This window comes from Micropterus salmoides, unplaced genomic scaffold (assembly GCF_014851395.1).
Source record: "Micropterus salmoides isolate LMB-PRFRI ecotype aquatic unplaced genomic scaffold, ASM1485139v1 Ms_hic_scaffold_23, whole genome shotgun sequence".
NCBI lineage: Eukaryota > Metazoa > Chordata > Actinopteri > Centrarchiformes > Centrarchidae > Micropterus > Micropterus salmoides.
Window position 1 is genome coordinate 12,776,829 of NW_024041484.1, and position 17,127 is coordinate 12,793,955.

The window sequence follows — 17,127 nt, forward strand, 5'->3', positions numbered from 1 at the left end:
CCGGTAACGCTTTCCTTCTCTGACAAAGGAAAATTGTTGTGATCTGGATTTAGAAGATGATCTTAAAATCGGGATTAAGTTAAAGCCATGTGAACTAGATTGTCCATGTCTTAATTTCTTAAAGCCACTATCTATTCAGTTTGAACATTTGTGACTTTGGCGCCATCCAGTGGCGGTCTCAAAACAACCACAGATTCCACCCAGGGACACTGAGATTATTGGATAATTAAAAGCAACATGTTGACTGCACCATTTTCTTGTAATTCTACAAAGATGCTATAATGACATAAACATCATACACATAATGGCTTTGCGTGTAATTTTAGTCCTATTTACACTTGTATTTGTTGATTTTTCTCCTTTTGGTTCCGCAGAGTGGTGGTCAGGCGGAGATGGAGGAAGGCCAGCTCCAGTCAGACACCCAGCGTCCTCACCAAGAACAGCCCAGAGAAGGAGACCAGTCCCCTGATCAGACCCAGCTCCAGACCTCTGTTTCCGTTGAGGCTCTGTCGGAGAACTTGGACCAGGGGGAACCTCCAGTGGATGGCCAGGAAAAAGGCGACTCTGCTGCCCAGCTCCAGGCCAAGCTTCTGTGGAAGCCCATTCCCCCTCTGCTGCCTGTACCTGGGCAACACAGGAGCAATACCACAGAGGTCAGGGACCAGAGCTGCCAGACTGAGGAACGGCTTCAGCAGACCTGCGCCGGCAGCCATGGTCATAACACAGGTGAGGAATGTTTTTTATTCCTTTTTGCACATCCTGCTGCTTTGATTTATCCACCCAAAGGCTAAATCTGTCAGCCTGCTGTGTAGCTTCACTGCCTGAGCATCAGACAATTTCTGGTTGTGCACGCCAAATAAAATCAAATGGTGTGTTCTCGCAAAGGAAATGGAAACAAAAAGAGGTGTGGCATTTATTGTGCACTGCTGGTTAGCCTAACATGTCAAATATTTATTTAGCTTTATTTGAATGCTGTCAGATTGACAGCATAAATGTGTGATTTTTGAAATTGGGCTATACGAACCAAATAGACTTGATTATTTGGAACTTAATTTATTACACTAGCCTTAGTATAACTATTGTAATGTTTTGAGGAACTAGCAAATCATGTTTACTCCAAATGTGTAAGCTGTGAGATGACTCGGGTCACCAACTGAGTAGAAAATTGGTCCTACTAAAAATTCACCTGGAGTAAAACTTGTCATCAACCGTTCAAAAGTAAACCTATCCCTGCCAGGATGTTGGACAGCTTTTGGTTTGTTAAATTACATGAATATAAGCACAGCCTGGGAGGCATGAAAAAGGAAAACATCCATGGTGTAACCACTGACTTATCCTGAAACCACAAGCACCCTTAGCTGCCAGTTATTGTTTCAGTTGACAGCTAGTGTGTTTCATGAGTCTAAAGCCAAGCTAACCCATTGATATTGGATTAGAAAATGTACTACATGGCTGTTAAAGCTGTCTTTGTGATGATGTGATGTTTTCTGCTTAACGCTGACATGTTTATTTCCTTCCTTCCTTCCTTCCTTCCTTCCTTTTGGCTTGGCTGTCCATGATCCTCTCTGCTTTTCTTCTACCTTAGCTTTCCTCCTTGCTTCAGTGCTTTCCTTCAAAACCCAACATAGATGTCTCGATTCAGATGTAAATCTCGCTTGTTAATTTCTAACTGCAGCACAGTTAGAAAACGACTCACAGTAGCGGACAAAGGGTTTCACTACTCAGAGTAAAAGGAAGCTGTTTACTTCAGCTGATGTTTCTGATTGGTTGATCTTTGACCCTCTTGCAGAGGGGGGTGTGGAGGTCGGCGGGTCACTGACCTGCCCCACTGGGATTATAGCAGCTTGCCTGGGAGAGGTGTGGGGGGATGTGAATGAGGAAAACACATTCTGTCACACATTAGTACATAATCTCCATCTCTCTCTCTCTCTGTCAAACCGCTCACACAGTTGTCAGTCACATTTCTCATTCTCTTTATGTCTGCGTCTTTCTGGGTGTGTCTGTCTGCTGGCCTTTTTGCCTTCTGTCTGTCTCTCACTCACCAGCACACAAACACAAACACGCGCGCGCGCGCACACACACGTTGCTATGATGCACTACTAACCCAGTAGTATGGGCTTGTGTGTGTGCATTCCAGCATATATGGTGTCAACAAGGTTTTAAACATGCAAGGTCTCTGTTTGTAGTCTTAAAAAAACTAAATAGACAAAAACTCCTTTAACATATATACAGTATGTTGCCATGAATTAGCAAAACACAGCATTGTCCTCTGATTGACAGTGTGCATCTTTGCTAAATGTAAAATGTAGTTTGCAGGCTGTAATTAAAGTGCCTGCTTCAAAATGGAACAAACAGTGGACATTTGTCATGGCTGGACACATTGATAGCGTTTGATTTAGAGCTTTGTCCCAGCCATAGCTGTTACAAAATGCTGTTTTTGCAGAAATGATGTTCTCCCTGTGGACTTCTCTCGCATCAATATATTGTGAGAAGTTAGACTTAAGCATTTGAGGTGATTACAGGGTCTGCGGTGGAGTTGGTAAATGTAATTGGTCTGCTGTCCTGGCTGTTTACCCCTATATGTGTATTAGGGGTGTAACTATACACCAAATTCACTGTTCGGTTCAGACCTTGATTTTTGAGCCAAGGTTCGGTTCATACCTCGGGTTTTCCTCCACCCGTTTTTTTTTTTTTGGACATATACTTTACTTGGACGGGCCGGACAGATATATTAGCACCTGCCAAAGTATATTTGGCGACCCATTTTAGCATTTTGCAGTGAAACACAGAGAGAGATGTTATCAGGTATTACATTAAGGGAAAGGCAGGAAAAGTTGCATTATGGCGCAACAGTGAAAGTCCACTGCAGATGTCAGTCACTTAGTTTCGGTTTCGATCTGCCTGACAGAAAGAGTCGGAGCTAGCCTGCGTGTTTGCCGTGCAGAGGGCCAGGTTAGGTGAGTGCGAGTATGTCAGTGTGCGGAGAAGAGGAGAAGGCTCAAGTAGAAAATAAACACTAAACTAAGATGGAGAATGACCTACAATAACCTACTGTCAATGCAAATACAATGTACACCGCTACCGAGCCCACCCCCCACTGTTGCTCTGTCTTAATGAGAGCTTAACAGTTCCTGGAGTGGATATGTCGCGGTTCTGTCTCTCGGATCTGCAACACGAGACCGTGGACTTTTGTGTCGCGATTCCAGTCTCGGTTTCAGAAGCGTCACAGCCCTAATGTATGTATGCCCTTCTCCATGAAACATTATTAAGATAGTATTGATGTAAAACGTATAGAATGAGAGCACTTCACCTCCACGCAGTACATCTCAGTAGCACTGTGGGTCATTTAACCAGTGCCCTATTTCATACAAAGGAAAAATAAAGTTCGCTGGCAATGAGATCAATAAATTAAAAATAACACCCCAAAGGTGTATTTATAAAGAAGAAAAAAAGTTTGTGTTTTTCTGTTGCAGGCAGAAATGTGTTTTAAACATCCTTTGTGGTGTCTGTTCACTGCTGTATTTTAGTCAGGATTGTTAAAGATGTGGCACTTCACAGAGATTTTGAAGTTAAAAGAGATATCTCTTGCATATATTGTACGGATTGCACACATGTAAATATTGTACCCATTTACCGGACACTGTTATTTACAGACACTCGAGCACAAAGTCCTTGTTAGTATTATTGTGGCAGCCAAATGATTAAAAGTAATGAAGTGAAGATAATACAAGAACAGGCCTGTAAATCAAACAAAACATTAAATCTCTACAAGCATCAGGATCGCTGTTCTCCAGCTGACCCTGCACTCCTGTTGATTGGGGTCGAGCAAAAGAAAAACCTCTTCCAATCTACGTCAGTACAGTTACTCTTGGTCACATTCCTGGTCTGGCGATGTGAAGTATCAGAAGCTGCACTGGCTCCGAAAACTGCTGGACTAAAGCAAAAAATTTGTCATCAGCATGCCTCTGCCCCCCACTGCATGTCTCACTTGAGCTATAGTCCTCTGAACAAGTATCACAGAGAGATTGAATATGTAAGAAATGTTTTTCATTCATCCTTTTGTCTGGTCCCTGTGTTTACTTTCTGATCACATATTTGATAAAACTAAGGAACGAGGGACATATTTAATCAGTGTTTCCTCTAGGATTTTTTTCAGCAGCGGGGGCAGGACAAACGGCAGGAAAACCCTGTTAATATGAATCATATAAATCATTATAGAGACTGTTCATGTTTGCCTTTTGTGTCTTCATTTTCATTTCATTTATCTGTAGATATTAATATAAAAAATAGGCAACATGAGAAACCTCCTCCCTTCTGAGGTGCATTTTATTTGCACATTAAAATCCAAAAAGAAACGTCTCAAAAAAGGACGTCTAAAAGGACTAGTTTGAAAAATTATTGAATCAGTCTGTACAGGACAGAGCTGCAGGCTACGTCAGTTTAGTCTAAGTTTGTACTTGATGTTCTCAACATTGGACAAGTAGGCAGTAATAAAATGCTGATTCCAGTTACTTTCTACAAATTGAGCTAATGTTAAGTTACATAGCAGCTGTTCAGCTGCGCAGTCTGAAGGGGAGGGGAAATGTTAGCTAACTTAGCGCTAACCGGTTTCACTTTTCCAGCAGGTGGGAAACAACAGACTTTTCTTGGTCTTGAGAACACACTGTAACAGACACCGTACATTTACTGCCAGAATATTTTCCTCCGCTCGCGTTCACCGTGACTTTCTGTCGCTCGGACAATCAAACACTCGCTATGCACCTCCTGATTCAGAGTCACGCTGCTCTTACAACCATCTGTCACGTATGTTCTGCATAGAACGAGGAGAGGAAGCGAGCAGAGGAAGCGAGGAGAGGAAGCGAGGAGAGGATCGAGTGCTGCCGTGCTCGCACAGTGTGTGAGTGAAAACATTTGCAGCGCATAGTTTAAAGATCGTGGGAAATTTTAGTAGTGGCGGTCGTGATTCAGAATGTCCTGAATGCATATAGAGAAAACACTGTTAATGATATACTGAGATTAAGAGAAAAAGATAGATTACCTTTTTTCTTAATCACTCTTTGGTGTGTGTGTGTGTGTGTGTGTGCAGGCACCCACATGTCAAAGGAGGTAATGAGGTCAGAGTGAATCACTATCCCATACAGACCTCATTCTCTGACTGTGATTGTGTGTACCCATCAAGCACACTGCAATATGCTTTGTTTCTTACCAGGTCCCCAGAAGTCCCAGGTGATGGTGTATTTCTCCAAGACTGTCATACTCATATGTAATTATATGCTGCCTTTGATCAAATCCAATCCTCTCTCTGTCTCTCTCGCTGTCCAGGTCTCTGTGCGGAGCCTGGAGATCCTCCTCTGCTCCAGCAGCCTCTGCAGACCTCCAAGTCTGGGATTCAGCAGATAATTGAATGCTTCCGTTCAGGTTTGTGTCTGTGTGTTTTCTTACTGTCCATTTATTTTTTATTTATCATTATTTATGATGCAGACAGAAAGGACACAGTTGCTTGGTTGTTCCTTAGATTGATAGGCGCCTGAATTTTGTTTTTCTCCTCTACACAAATAGACATTTCCACCATAAAGTGATGCAGAAAAGGCACACATTAGAGCATATAAAATTCAACGTGTTGCAGGAAATTAAGAATTTGACGCTCAGAATGTTCTTGGGGGAGGAATCCCAGACCCCAATGCTGACATAAAACCTATGCCATCATTTAGATTGATGTCATGTTTTAAGGTTCATCCAACAAAGCTCACTTCTGTCTGCATCTTTATGCATCTGTCTGCTATATGTAAAACTGAACCACCAAGAAAAGAAGATGAATGTGCAAGAATGTACATCATGTAAACCAATTTCCATCTGAAAATAATGTTAGCAGTCTGCTGCCAGCACTTCCTCAAGCAGATTCACAATCAAAGCTTTTCAGTGGTTCATTGGTGGGAAGCATTTCATGTAAAACAGTAGCAGGAAATTCTAGCTTTGGATTAACACAGCAGCAGGCTTTATTGGCTCCGATAGCTCCATTTCCTTATACAAGAGCTATTGAAGTATGCAAAACAGAAAATAGCAATTTAATAATAATAGCTTTTTTCCCCCCTTGTTGTTGACTTCAGCGTGACTTCGAAAGCTCCTTCAAGGGTTGAGACACTTCTCTCAGGCAAGGCCATAATATTGTGTGTAAGCACCATTATCCCCTACTGTTGTGGTATACAATCGTACCACAACACACCACAGTTGCATCTTTATGGAGCCAGTGGCAAAAGGGCATTAGATGCAATTGAAATTAAATATGTGAGTCAGCATGCTGACGACACTGACTGAAAACGGAAAGGGGGTGACAGCAGTGACACACAAGTAGCACTTGATATTAATCGACAATTATCATTTTCTTCTTTGAAAGGTCCAGTGAGATTTTTATTGGGATGAGGTAAATTTATCTCACAGGCCTTTTATACAGACTGGAATTTATAAGCGTCTTTTATCTTGTTTACCCATGTTTTTGTAGTAATATTGATCAGTGTAATATAAGATCATATGAATGATCATGTTTTGCAATGTGCAGTGTATTTATCAGCCTGAAAGGGCTCACCACCAGTATACAGCACTGCAGATTAGGCTTGGGCGGCATCACAGTATTACAGTATACCAGTAGCGTATGCCCTCTGCATAGGTGGGTGGTGCCACATGAAACTGTCTGACATCATCATCAACAACGTGACAACATAACCCACTTCACTTTTCCAGCAGCTGGTAAACAATTCACAAACTGGAACTAGCTGCACCTTTCATTCACTGACAAACCGTAACCTACACTGTACAGTTACTGCTAAACTTTGCTGCTCACCTTTTCCTCTGCTCTGTTGCATTCACCTGCTGCTCGCTCTCTCTCAGCCACAAACTCACTATGCACTCAAAAAGGAGGGACTCGTCAACCCCACCATTCGCACAGTCGAGTTAATGTTACCAGACTAGGAAACAAGAAAAAAACCCTGGCAGCTAACACTGACAAAGCTGTGTGCATGTCATTTACGCCCACCAATGTGTCTGTATCCACTGCAGCAACAGCTTTTCACGAGAGACCCCTGTTTTTCATTGCCTTCTTCTGGTATCCTCCCGGGGTCACAATTTTTGCAATGTCCCAAATTTGTCCCGATCTATGACAAATGTTCACTTAATTTTCATTGCCTTCATTACTGTTTTTGGCACTGTACAGCACATAGAGGCCCCACAACTCTCTCCCACTTTTTAACACAAATACCGTCATATAACATATACCCTATGAAATGTCAGGAAGGTATGAAAAAGCAAATACCGCCCAAGCCGATTGCAGATTTCTTTCTAACAACTACAAGACCGCAAATATAATGTAATTTAGATGTTTTGCAATAAATTGTAAAAACTCAATGGCCAGGGTAACCTGGAGCCATCAGGTCTTGGGCATTTGCTAGGTGGAGCATCACAGCAATGTGACGCCGGTGGCAACAAAAAGTGCCGCCCCTTTGGCTTATTTGTAACACTACCATGATTAGAGGTTTGATGATGTTTTACAATATTCTGTTATAAATCTTTTGTAATTCTCGCTGAAATCACTGGAAGTAAACCTCACTGCTTTTCTTTTGGCTTGCAGGCACCAGCCAGCTGAAACACATGCTGCTGAGGGAGGTGGACACCATCTTTGAGTGTAAACTGTGTCGCAGTCTGTTCAGAGGCCTGCCCAACCTCATCACACATAAAGAGTACTACTGCCTATCACGACTGCCTGAACCTGACGGTTAGTGACACAACACATTGGCATGCAGACACGCGCTCAGAAACACATCCAGAATACTTACACATACACATTTTTAAAACTTAGCTGCACCCTCAAAGTCCTCAAATCAAAGCACAAAAAACATAAAAGATAAAAAAACAAATACCCATTAAAAAAAAATAATAACATGGATTGGCAGTACAGGTCAAACACAAACTCCAAGACCCCGGTCCAGAGCTTTTATCTGCATGCTGACGACTTTCAAATGAGAACTTGTACAGATCACACAAACAAATGGAGACTCCCTAAACAGGGTAGGGATGAAGCTAGGTACCCATACACACCTAGCTTATTTAACACACACACACACACACACACCGATGCACACAGTCATTGATTACTTCAACGTCTCCAGAGGTGTCTCCACATTTCACTTTCACGTTCTGTCAAGGTTTCTTCTCTCTCTTTCACACCATCTGTCTCCTACTCATTATTCTCCTCTTATCTCTGTGTGTACACAGTGCTCTTTCATTCCTTTACTTGCGCGCGCACACACACACACACACACACACACACACACACACACACACACACACACACACACACACACTAGCACAAACTCCCATGCACATTGTAACATGTTCAACACATCAATCATTTCTCTCACTCAAAGTGCAGTTTCACGTCTGCTCCCCTGTCATGTCACTAAGGAAATTGACTTTGATCTACTTATCTACTTCTCATTAGCCACACTGTGTGTCCATGACTCAGGGAAAGAATGAAGCCTAGGAGACTCTTCAAGTAATGTTTCTGTTACCCAACTCTCATCTCCCCCTAAAAGAGAAATCAGTCTCAACACAAGCGGTCAATTATATTGTTCCCAGTTTTATCCGCTGCAATCGCTGTTATAAAAAAGAACTTTGTTCCATCACCATCTCTATCTTTTCATGTGTGTGTGATCTTAATGAAGTTGTTCCTTGCAGCAGTGACTTAATTTTTCAAAAGTCCATTACCAGTGGCTGAAAGTGTATCGTATTGTTATTTTGATGAATGGTTTAATTGGTGTCTGTTTTTCAGCATTGAGACACTGGGCATTAATTGTGTGGTTACTGGATAAACAAAATGGCTTCCTTTGAAACACTTAATTTTTCACCATCCAGCCTTGACAGTGGACCTATACAGTATCCAGTCATGATTTAAAGAGCCTAAAATAACTCTTTCTATCTTCTCTTCTCTCCTGTTGTAAAGACTTTTATGAAAGAAACTTGCTTATATACTAAAATAGGTAAATCCACATTAAGGAGGCTTTAGAGAGGCAAAATAAATGTATTCACCATGAAAGAAAGCTCTGTGCGGATAAAAACGTGCCAAAGCAAAAGTGCACAAACAGAAAATGATTTGTAGCCCTAGACCCTCATCTTTTCACTGCATAAATAGAGTTACACAAACCCATCCACGTACTAACCATATTAAGCGTTTTTCTTTTTTTTTTATGGGCATTTTGAATTTCTTCAGCAACACAAAAGAAAATTGGAGAGAAGGGGTGACCGGCCTCTCTGAGATGATGATGATGATGATGTCTTTTTAGATTTTGGGGCTTTTATTTGATGCCCATGCACAATTTACCACAAGTAGTAGGTAGGCTGGGGTTCAGTGTCTTGCTCGAAGACATTTTGAAAGTGCATATTTGTTCACAGGCTGCTGATGCCCATGCTTTGGCTGGTCATTTGGTTAATTGCATGATTTTACCTAACCACCAGGCCGAAGTTCCAACTGTCAGATGATGACTTCACAGCTAAAAGAACATACACTGTACAAGGGGGATATACCTACTGTCTAATATCAAGAATAAATGTATGGCTCTATAGTAACATCTGGTGAAAGTAGTGGTAGTTGAACTGTTTTATAAAAATCTGTATTTTGAGTGTGGTTGAGAATGTTTCAAAATTTTACACTTGGACCTCCACTAAATACAGTTACGTTTGTAAAATACCATCAACAATTATTTTTATGATTGTTCTTCTCTAGGTCCGTCGGGTGACGACAGACAGAGTGTAGCCATGAAGGATTTATTGGACGCCATATACCCCAGAGTCGACAGGCCGGACTACGTTGTCCGACTGGAGCCCATTCAGACCACTACCAAGGCTGTGTTCCAGTATCTCACCACAGAGGAGGAGCTGGCTAGATATCCATCGCACACGCCCAGGTAGGTGGCTTGCTGATGGATTAAAATGTACCTTATTTGGTTAGTTGTTCACAGAGGACCTCTACATGCTTCAGCAACACAAATCCAGTTTGTGCAATGTGGTTTCTATAGATTTCTATAGAAGGCTTCTTGTCATCTAAGGCCCAGGCTTCCCTTATCGCTAACTGTTTATCTCAGCGTCCTTCACAGTGCCAGAGAGAGTCCGGTAGCATGGGAAGGAGAACCAGTGGACGGTGTGGACAACAACCAGCCGAGCCAGCCAGGAGGGCCAGAGAGCCTCAGTAGCCCGGGACAGGGGCAGAGGAGATGGGAGGCTGAGGAGGAGGCTAAAAAGGAGCAGCCACAGCATGAAGACGAGGGGTCCACTAGTGGGGTAGGTGACTGGACGTGTCAGGAAACATCTTTAAACTGATTTTAGAAATACCCATTGCTGCAGAGGTTCGTTGCTTTTTCATATGCTCACTGATAATCAACAACCTCTCGCTTGTTCTCTCCCTCCTATCCAGGTTGAGGATGTGACAATCTCCTGTTGTCTGTGCGGTCAGGACTTTAACTCACGCCGCAGCATCAGGCGTCACTGCCGAAAGATGCACCAGACCAAACTGGAAGAGCTGCGGAAGTTCACAGAGACGCGTACCGTTCCCACAAGCCTGCTCTCTATGGTGAAAGGTGAGAGCTGATACAAATTGTCATGTTGATGATTTTTTTTCTTGGTTTAGCTGAATAGTTACAGTGTAGAACCAAACCAACAAACCTCCTGGAATAATCTAAATCAAAAATGTCAGTACTCGGTTTTATGCATGCACGTTGGACAAGTTATTTTTGTGTAGCATATAAATAAAAACTGCAATTGTCCAAGTAATCAGTGTTCATTTTAGGCGTATTTAGCTGAGCTTTAGTCGGCAGTATGTAAAATGTCAGCTTTTATAGCAATAGGAGTAATAAGTAATACTAAGCAAGTAATTTTACCTGTTGTCAAATAAAACTGTGTGTTGTATTTCAGCTTTGTTTGTTTGTGTTTTTTTGCTTTTTAATGGAAACAAATAAAATAACAATTATTGTTGTTGTTGCTGCAGGCCGGCCGAGGACTCTCAGCACACCTACTGGAAAATCCTGCCCAGTGTGCCTCAAAACCTTTGCAACTAAAGCCAACGTGCGCCGTCATTTTGACGAGGTGCATCGCGGCCTGCGGCGGGACACCATCACATCCAGCATCGCCTCGCGGCCCGGCCAGCCCTTCTCTCTGGAGGTCACCCCCCCCCGGAAGAGCAACAATGCATCTCCAACACGTAGCACCAAGTCCACGCCCGTGAACTCTAAAACAACGCCTTCGAGCCAAACCCAGTCCAAACCTCAGAGTCAGCTCCCAGCCTCTCCACAGGCGACCCCGGCCTCATGCCGCTGCACGCTCTGCAAGAGGAACTACAGCTCTCAGGTTTGTTTGTTGCACTACTGGCAGCTTCAAGCTTTTCTAGCTTTTGGTGTCTTAATAGTCTCAGGTGTGGCAGCAAGAGGTACTCTGAAATTGTTCCTGTCAGTGGTGTTTCATAATCTTCAGTAGGTTGTCCTAACTGTGGGAATTCCACACATGGAGAGGGGTATCAATAAAACCAATAAATATATGAAAACTATGTAAAATGTATCAATTGATCTTATTATTATTATTACATATAACTTGTATTCTTTTCTCTGTATTTCAGCTCATGTTGAAGAGGCACATGCGTATTGTCCACAAAATATACAGCATCAAAAGTAACAGACCTGCTGCCATGTCAACCTCCTCTACTACAGCAGCCACTCCAAGTAGCAGCGCTAACTTAGGCCCGAGGAACAATGTCCGAGTGAAAGAAGAAGCTGTAGAGCCTTCAGATGACGAAGAGGAAGAGGACATTGACAGCAGTCCAGCCGCGTCTCCTAGTGACAGCACTGGGACAGCTAAAGATGTTTCCATGGCACACAACGCCATGAAGGTGAAGGAGGAGGAGGCCCCGTCGAGCCCAAAGATGACGTCACCCTCATCTTCATCATCCTCGCGTGGGGGCAACGTGTGCAGCGTTGGCGTGCCCGCCAAAATGACCAAACTGTCGGTTGGTTTTGACTTCAAGCAGCTCTTCTGCAAGCTGTGCAAGCGTCAGTTTAGCTCACGCCAAAACTTAACAAAGCACATTGAGCTGCACACGGACGGCAACGACATCTTCATTAAATTTTACCGCTGCCCCCTCTGCCGCTACGAGTCGCGTCGCAAACGTGACGTGCTGCGTCACGTGACTGTGGTCCACAAGAAGTCATCTGCATACCTAGCCAAGATCATGCCCAAACTGGAGAGCAGGGCTGTGAAGAGGCTGGCTGAGGTAGTCCTCAACAGCACAAACCCCAGCAAGAGGACAAGTGGCAACGTCAAAGAGGAAGTGAACGGACGTCACGTGTCTTCATCCTCCTCCTCTCCTTCACCTCCCGTCACACGCAAGCAAGAGTGCTCCGCCGCTGCCCCAGTCACGTCGGGCTCCGCCCCCTCTTCCTCCGCCCCGCCTCCTGCCCCCGTTACACGGAAACAGCAGGACCTGTCATCGTCAGCGCTTGCCCCGTCCCCTCCTGTCACCCGTAAGCAGGAGAGACAGCAGCATCGCCCCATAAGCCCGCCGCTGACCCGCCGCAGTGAAAAGCACACACACCAACGCAACTCCTCTTCCACCGCCTCGCCCAGCAGCCAAGCCCCACACACCCGACGACATGACGTCCATTCGGAGAGCAGCGCTACAGGGTCGTCCTCCACTGAAGTCAGAGTGACCAAGAATTTCTCCCTCCACGCCTGCGACCAGTGTGGACGGGCCTTTGCAAAGAAGGTACTGGATTTTAACTCTTTAAAAAAACACTTTGTAGACTTTTCCCAGTGCCCGTTGTTACATTAAAGAGTACTTTAACTTCTGTAATGTAACTGTAATGAAATGTCAGCAGCATTTATCTGTATCCTGTGTGGATTTAGTGTTAAAGAATTCAAAGTAAGTGATCTTCTCTTTAAATTGTTTTGTCAGCTGTACCTGGAGTCTCATAAGCGAAGTCATCGTAACGCAGCGACGGCAGCAGCCAACAGGAGGAAAGGGGTCAACACCCGTTCCAAATCCCTGGTCTGGTGAAACACACACACGGTAAGAATAAAAAAGGGTTTACCTAAAGCTCGTGTCCTGTCATTATACGTTTTTTCATCTGAGTTGCACTGGATTTCCTCCTGTCCTGTTTTCCCCCTCCCTCTGTTGGTGCATTTAGACACCACAAAGAGACGCCAATGTGTGCTGTGCACTTGAGCAAAATTTGTGAATGTCTTGTCTGTTGTGTGTGTGATATATGAGTTTCCGTTGTGGCGAGAGAGGTGTGTTTTTATGTTTGTGTAGAAGACAATTCCCTAGGGTAAAGATTGGAAACACAATCATTCTGCAAGATTTAATTGACCGCTCAGCAATTTGCCAGCTGTTTCCAAGCTTCTCCCTCTCGCATATGTCTTTGTGTATCACTCTGCTCATTAGAAATCTTCCTCTGTCTGTTTTTCCCCTGCCTTTTTGCTTATTTGTTACCTCTTTCATCTCTCCCCTTTTCTCTCTTGATCCTTCCCTGTACTCTGTATTCCCTTCTTTCTTTTGTTGTCCTCATTTCTCATCTCTCTCTTCTTCTCCTTCCCCTTTTTCTTCCCTCTCTCACAGTCCCCCTGGGATAATGGACGGGCGAGCCACTAATAACGAAGAAGAGAATCAAAAGTTTCATTTGGGGAGGGGGGAGGCTGAACGGAACAAGCACAGAGCAGAGATGAAGGAAGCAAACAAAAGGAACAACGGTGCACGATGGAGGAGTGAAGTACAAAGGATTTCCACCTTTTGCTTTATAAACAAATATATATTGTTGGGATCTGACCTTTTTTCTGTATAGTTTGATTATGAAGCCACAGAGCTTGCTGGATGGTGGCAGTGAATTGAAGATTCACTACTACTGTATATATCTGTATTTACAACAATGTGTGTAAATATAGATCCAAATGCAGATATCTGATTTGTGCTGCTTTGCTCTCGATAAACCGCCTTTAGCAGAAGGATGAAGGTACAAAAAGTGTGTGTGTCTGTGAGAGAGAGAAAGAGAGAAAGAGGTAGGGAATCAGAACTGGATTGTGGTATCAATAGAAAATAAACTGGAAACAATCTTTTTTTAAATTTGTTTTGGAGAAAGCATAACTTGATTTGACCCATGCAGTCCCACAGACATACACACAACTTCTTTGGGTCCTTGGCTGTTAGCTTTTATATTCACACCTTATATACTGTGTTGAGGATGTTAACAATTTGATATAGTCAAGACCTCTTGCTTAACACTACTACAAATTATCACCCCTTACCTTTTCCTTCCCCTTGATTTCCCTGACATTTTCCCACTGACAATTGGAGCTCTGCTGTGTCCTGCTATCTAACAGAGAGAAGCTTCACCCAAAGTGATTCTGCTGTAAGTCTTAAGGGTTAGAAATTTAAAATTAGCATTTCATGTAAATGTTGCTACTGAAAGATCAGAATTCTAGTTTTAATATTCTTCATGCAAGCAGTCCACAGTCTGATTTAATAGCCTGCTGGATCTGCTTTGCAGTGACCAACAGCAGCTGAGGTCTTGTATTACAGGATGAAATGCTTGTTAATTACAGGGTATGGTCAAAGCAACGGAAACCCCAAAGTTTTGCAGTTTTCCTTAGAAATTGTGTGTGCGTTTTAAAAACAACTCTATTAATTTCCTGCTCTCAATTGTGTTTTCTTAACTATCACTGTTATGTTCTGTCTTTTTTGTTGGACTGCCAGTGAAAAACATTTGTGAAGGGTGTTTGCTTTGACCGCACCCTGTTTTACCTCTGTATATTAATTTATTAGTCCCAGCAATAGTTAGCCCGTTGGTTCTCTTATAACCAGGCTATGTGAAGCAAGGCTTCAATGAGACGACAGTCTGTGTACTGAGGGAGTTCTGTTCTGAAATAAGGCAAATTTTTAGGAAAGAAAGTGCCACCTTCACTCACAAAATAACAAATTTCATAATTATAATGATATGAAACAGGTGATACAATGATAATATAACACTTTTACGCATGCTTAATATATTAAATCCCATTTGCTTTACATTCAGTTGCTTTCAAATACGAGTTATTTTTTAATATAACAGCTCAGTTTGACTGTTAACTCCAAGGTGTGTTACCACAGGCGAAACATTCCGACTATCAAATTAACACCATTATTACCCCCTACATGGTAAATCACCTGTGTTAATGTGGGAGAATCCAATTTTGAGCGAGCACGAAAGATAAGCCTGCACATATTGTTAAGGAGAAAAGTGTTTTTGAATGAAATAGCTTTGCAGACAGGTTGCACTGCTTTAGATATTAGAAACCATCAACTGGAATACTTTATTTTCTATGTTAAGTTCAGAAATCAGTCCTCAAACCTAGCGATTTATTGCAAAGCAGACATATCTCAGTTGTAGTGGGGCCAAAATGTGGGAGCTGTAAACATGGAGGAGGGGGGGGAAAGAAAGCTATAATCCCTGTTAAGATAAATAGCTCAATTCTCCAAACTTCAAAGTTTACGTAAACTTTTCGTTCCATTACCAAACAATGCAGGGGCTCATTCGAATAAACTTTTCTTTACACACTTTGAATCAGTTTCATTCAAAGTGTGCTTTCATGTACTCAAACTTAATAAGGGGGCTGCATTTGTTTAACAGCATCCAGGGGTAGTCTTTGAAACACTGGCATGTGGGTTGGAAGGAAAGGATTGAGGAAGACCAAATGTAGATATGTCTTAATGTTCAGAAAGCCATGAAATGGAATAAAAACCTGAAAAAAGTTAAGACCAAACTTTATTTTTATAGCAGAAAATGCACACAGCAACAAGGTCTTGTACATATGCATCCTACCCAGATGGTATAAATAATAGTTATAATAGTCACAATAGTTATTGACTTGTACTTAACTGTTGGTTGACCATATGCTTCAAACATGTCGGACTAGTAACTACTCTGTCACTGTTTAATACTGAGGCAAGTTTGTGTTGTTCCACAATGAGTTGTTTTTTTTTGTTTTGTTTTTTTGTATCTTATTCCTTTTGTTTGAAGGAGGTTTTGGTAAAATAAACAGGAATCAAACCTCAAGAGACTCTTAGGACTTTTCTTTTTCAATACTTTCATCATCAGTTGTAATTTAAGCTCACCTTCTAGATAACCTGAGACGAGTTAGAGAAGCCTTTCAGTTGTGACAAGAATGTTAAAACCAACCACTTCATAAATAAAAATGTACTGCTTCAAACCTCAGAGGGGGTGTTTTGTGTTGCTTTGTTTTGTTTTTTTGTCCTCAGATGTGAGTCATATACTTCCATCAATCATGTTTGTTTACTGTATTTGCAGAGCAGAGCTTTCATTTGCCTTTCCAGGAATTGCTTCTTTGGACATTTGCATTTTCAGTTATTTTTTGAGATTTCCAGTTCCCACTGTCATTTCTTGTGACGTAGGACTTAAGTCAACAAGAGGTCGTGTTTAAGTGCACATTCATCCACATATAGTGAAAAGAATCAGTACAGGTTATGCTTTGAGCTTTGAACTCACAAACATCTTAAAACCACAGGCTTTTATTAACTAAATGTCCGATTTGAAAGGATTTTAGCTTAATTTACTGCGGCTTGCAGAATGATGATATCAGGGTTATTTCTGCTTTGGCCTTGAACAAAAATTCAACTGAAAGGTCCACCTGCTATTTTATTTATTTATTTTTTTACTTCTCAAATGGACATATGTTTAAAAGACATGGTCAGGCAAGGGAGGGTGTGAACTAAATAAAGAAATTAAGTGACCTTTGTTCTGCTGGGGGCCCTCTGCAGAACCTCAAAGGACCCTTGACGTCCCCTGGTCCAGACATTGGAAGCCAACGAAGCAGTAGTCCCTTAGACCAGTCCAGTTGGAGATATACTAAGTGGTTTACTCTACATGCTGATCTCCAGTTTACAGTGGTAGAGGAAGTGCTGATCCTTTACCAAAGTGAAGTAGCAATACCACGCTGTAACAAGTAAAGCTACAGCATTGTAGCAATAAATAAAAGTACTTAAAGTTCAGGTTGCCTTGCAACTGTACTACAGTACTTGAGTAACTGAATAAAGTTACATTCCTC

The 17,127-nt window shown here is 42.3% G+C and overlaps 1 protein-coding gene across 4 annotated transcripts in view; it reads left to right on the forward strand.

Annotated features, from left to right (window-relative positions):
- Positions 1–16,277, forward strand: part of znf800b (zinc finger protein 800b) — a 31,416-nt gene extending 15,139 nt beyond the window's left edge. For 3 of the 4 annotated variants that reach the window (XM_038738749.1, XM_038738750.1, XM_038738748.1), the window contains 10 exons: positions 375–726; positions 5,323–5,418; positions 7,622–7,765; positions 9,773–9,953; positions 10,131–10,326; positions 10,460–10,622; positions 11,030–11,388; positions 11,654–12,796; positions 12,986–13,099; positions 13,649–16,277. In XM_038738749.1, the coding sequence (XP_038594677.1) occupies positions 375–726; positions 5,323–5,418; positions 7,622–7,765; positions 9,773–9,953; positions 10,131–10,326; positions 10,460–10,622; positions 11,030–11,388; positions 11,654–12,796; positions 12,986–13,087 (2,736 nt within the window). In that variant the 3' untranslated portion in view covers positions 13,088–13,099; positions 13,649–16,277. Of the gene's footprint in view, positions 1–374; positions 727–2,997; positions 3,237–5,322; positions 5,419–7,621; positions 7,766–9,772; positions 9,954–10,130; positions 10,327–10,459; positions 10,623–11,029; positions 11,389–11,653; positions 12,797–12,985; positions 13,100–13,648 lie in introns of those variants that run through there. The other variant, XM_038738751.1, reaches the window with a different exon arrangement.
- The last annotated feature ends 850 nt before the right edge of the window (positions 16,278–17,127 follow it).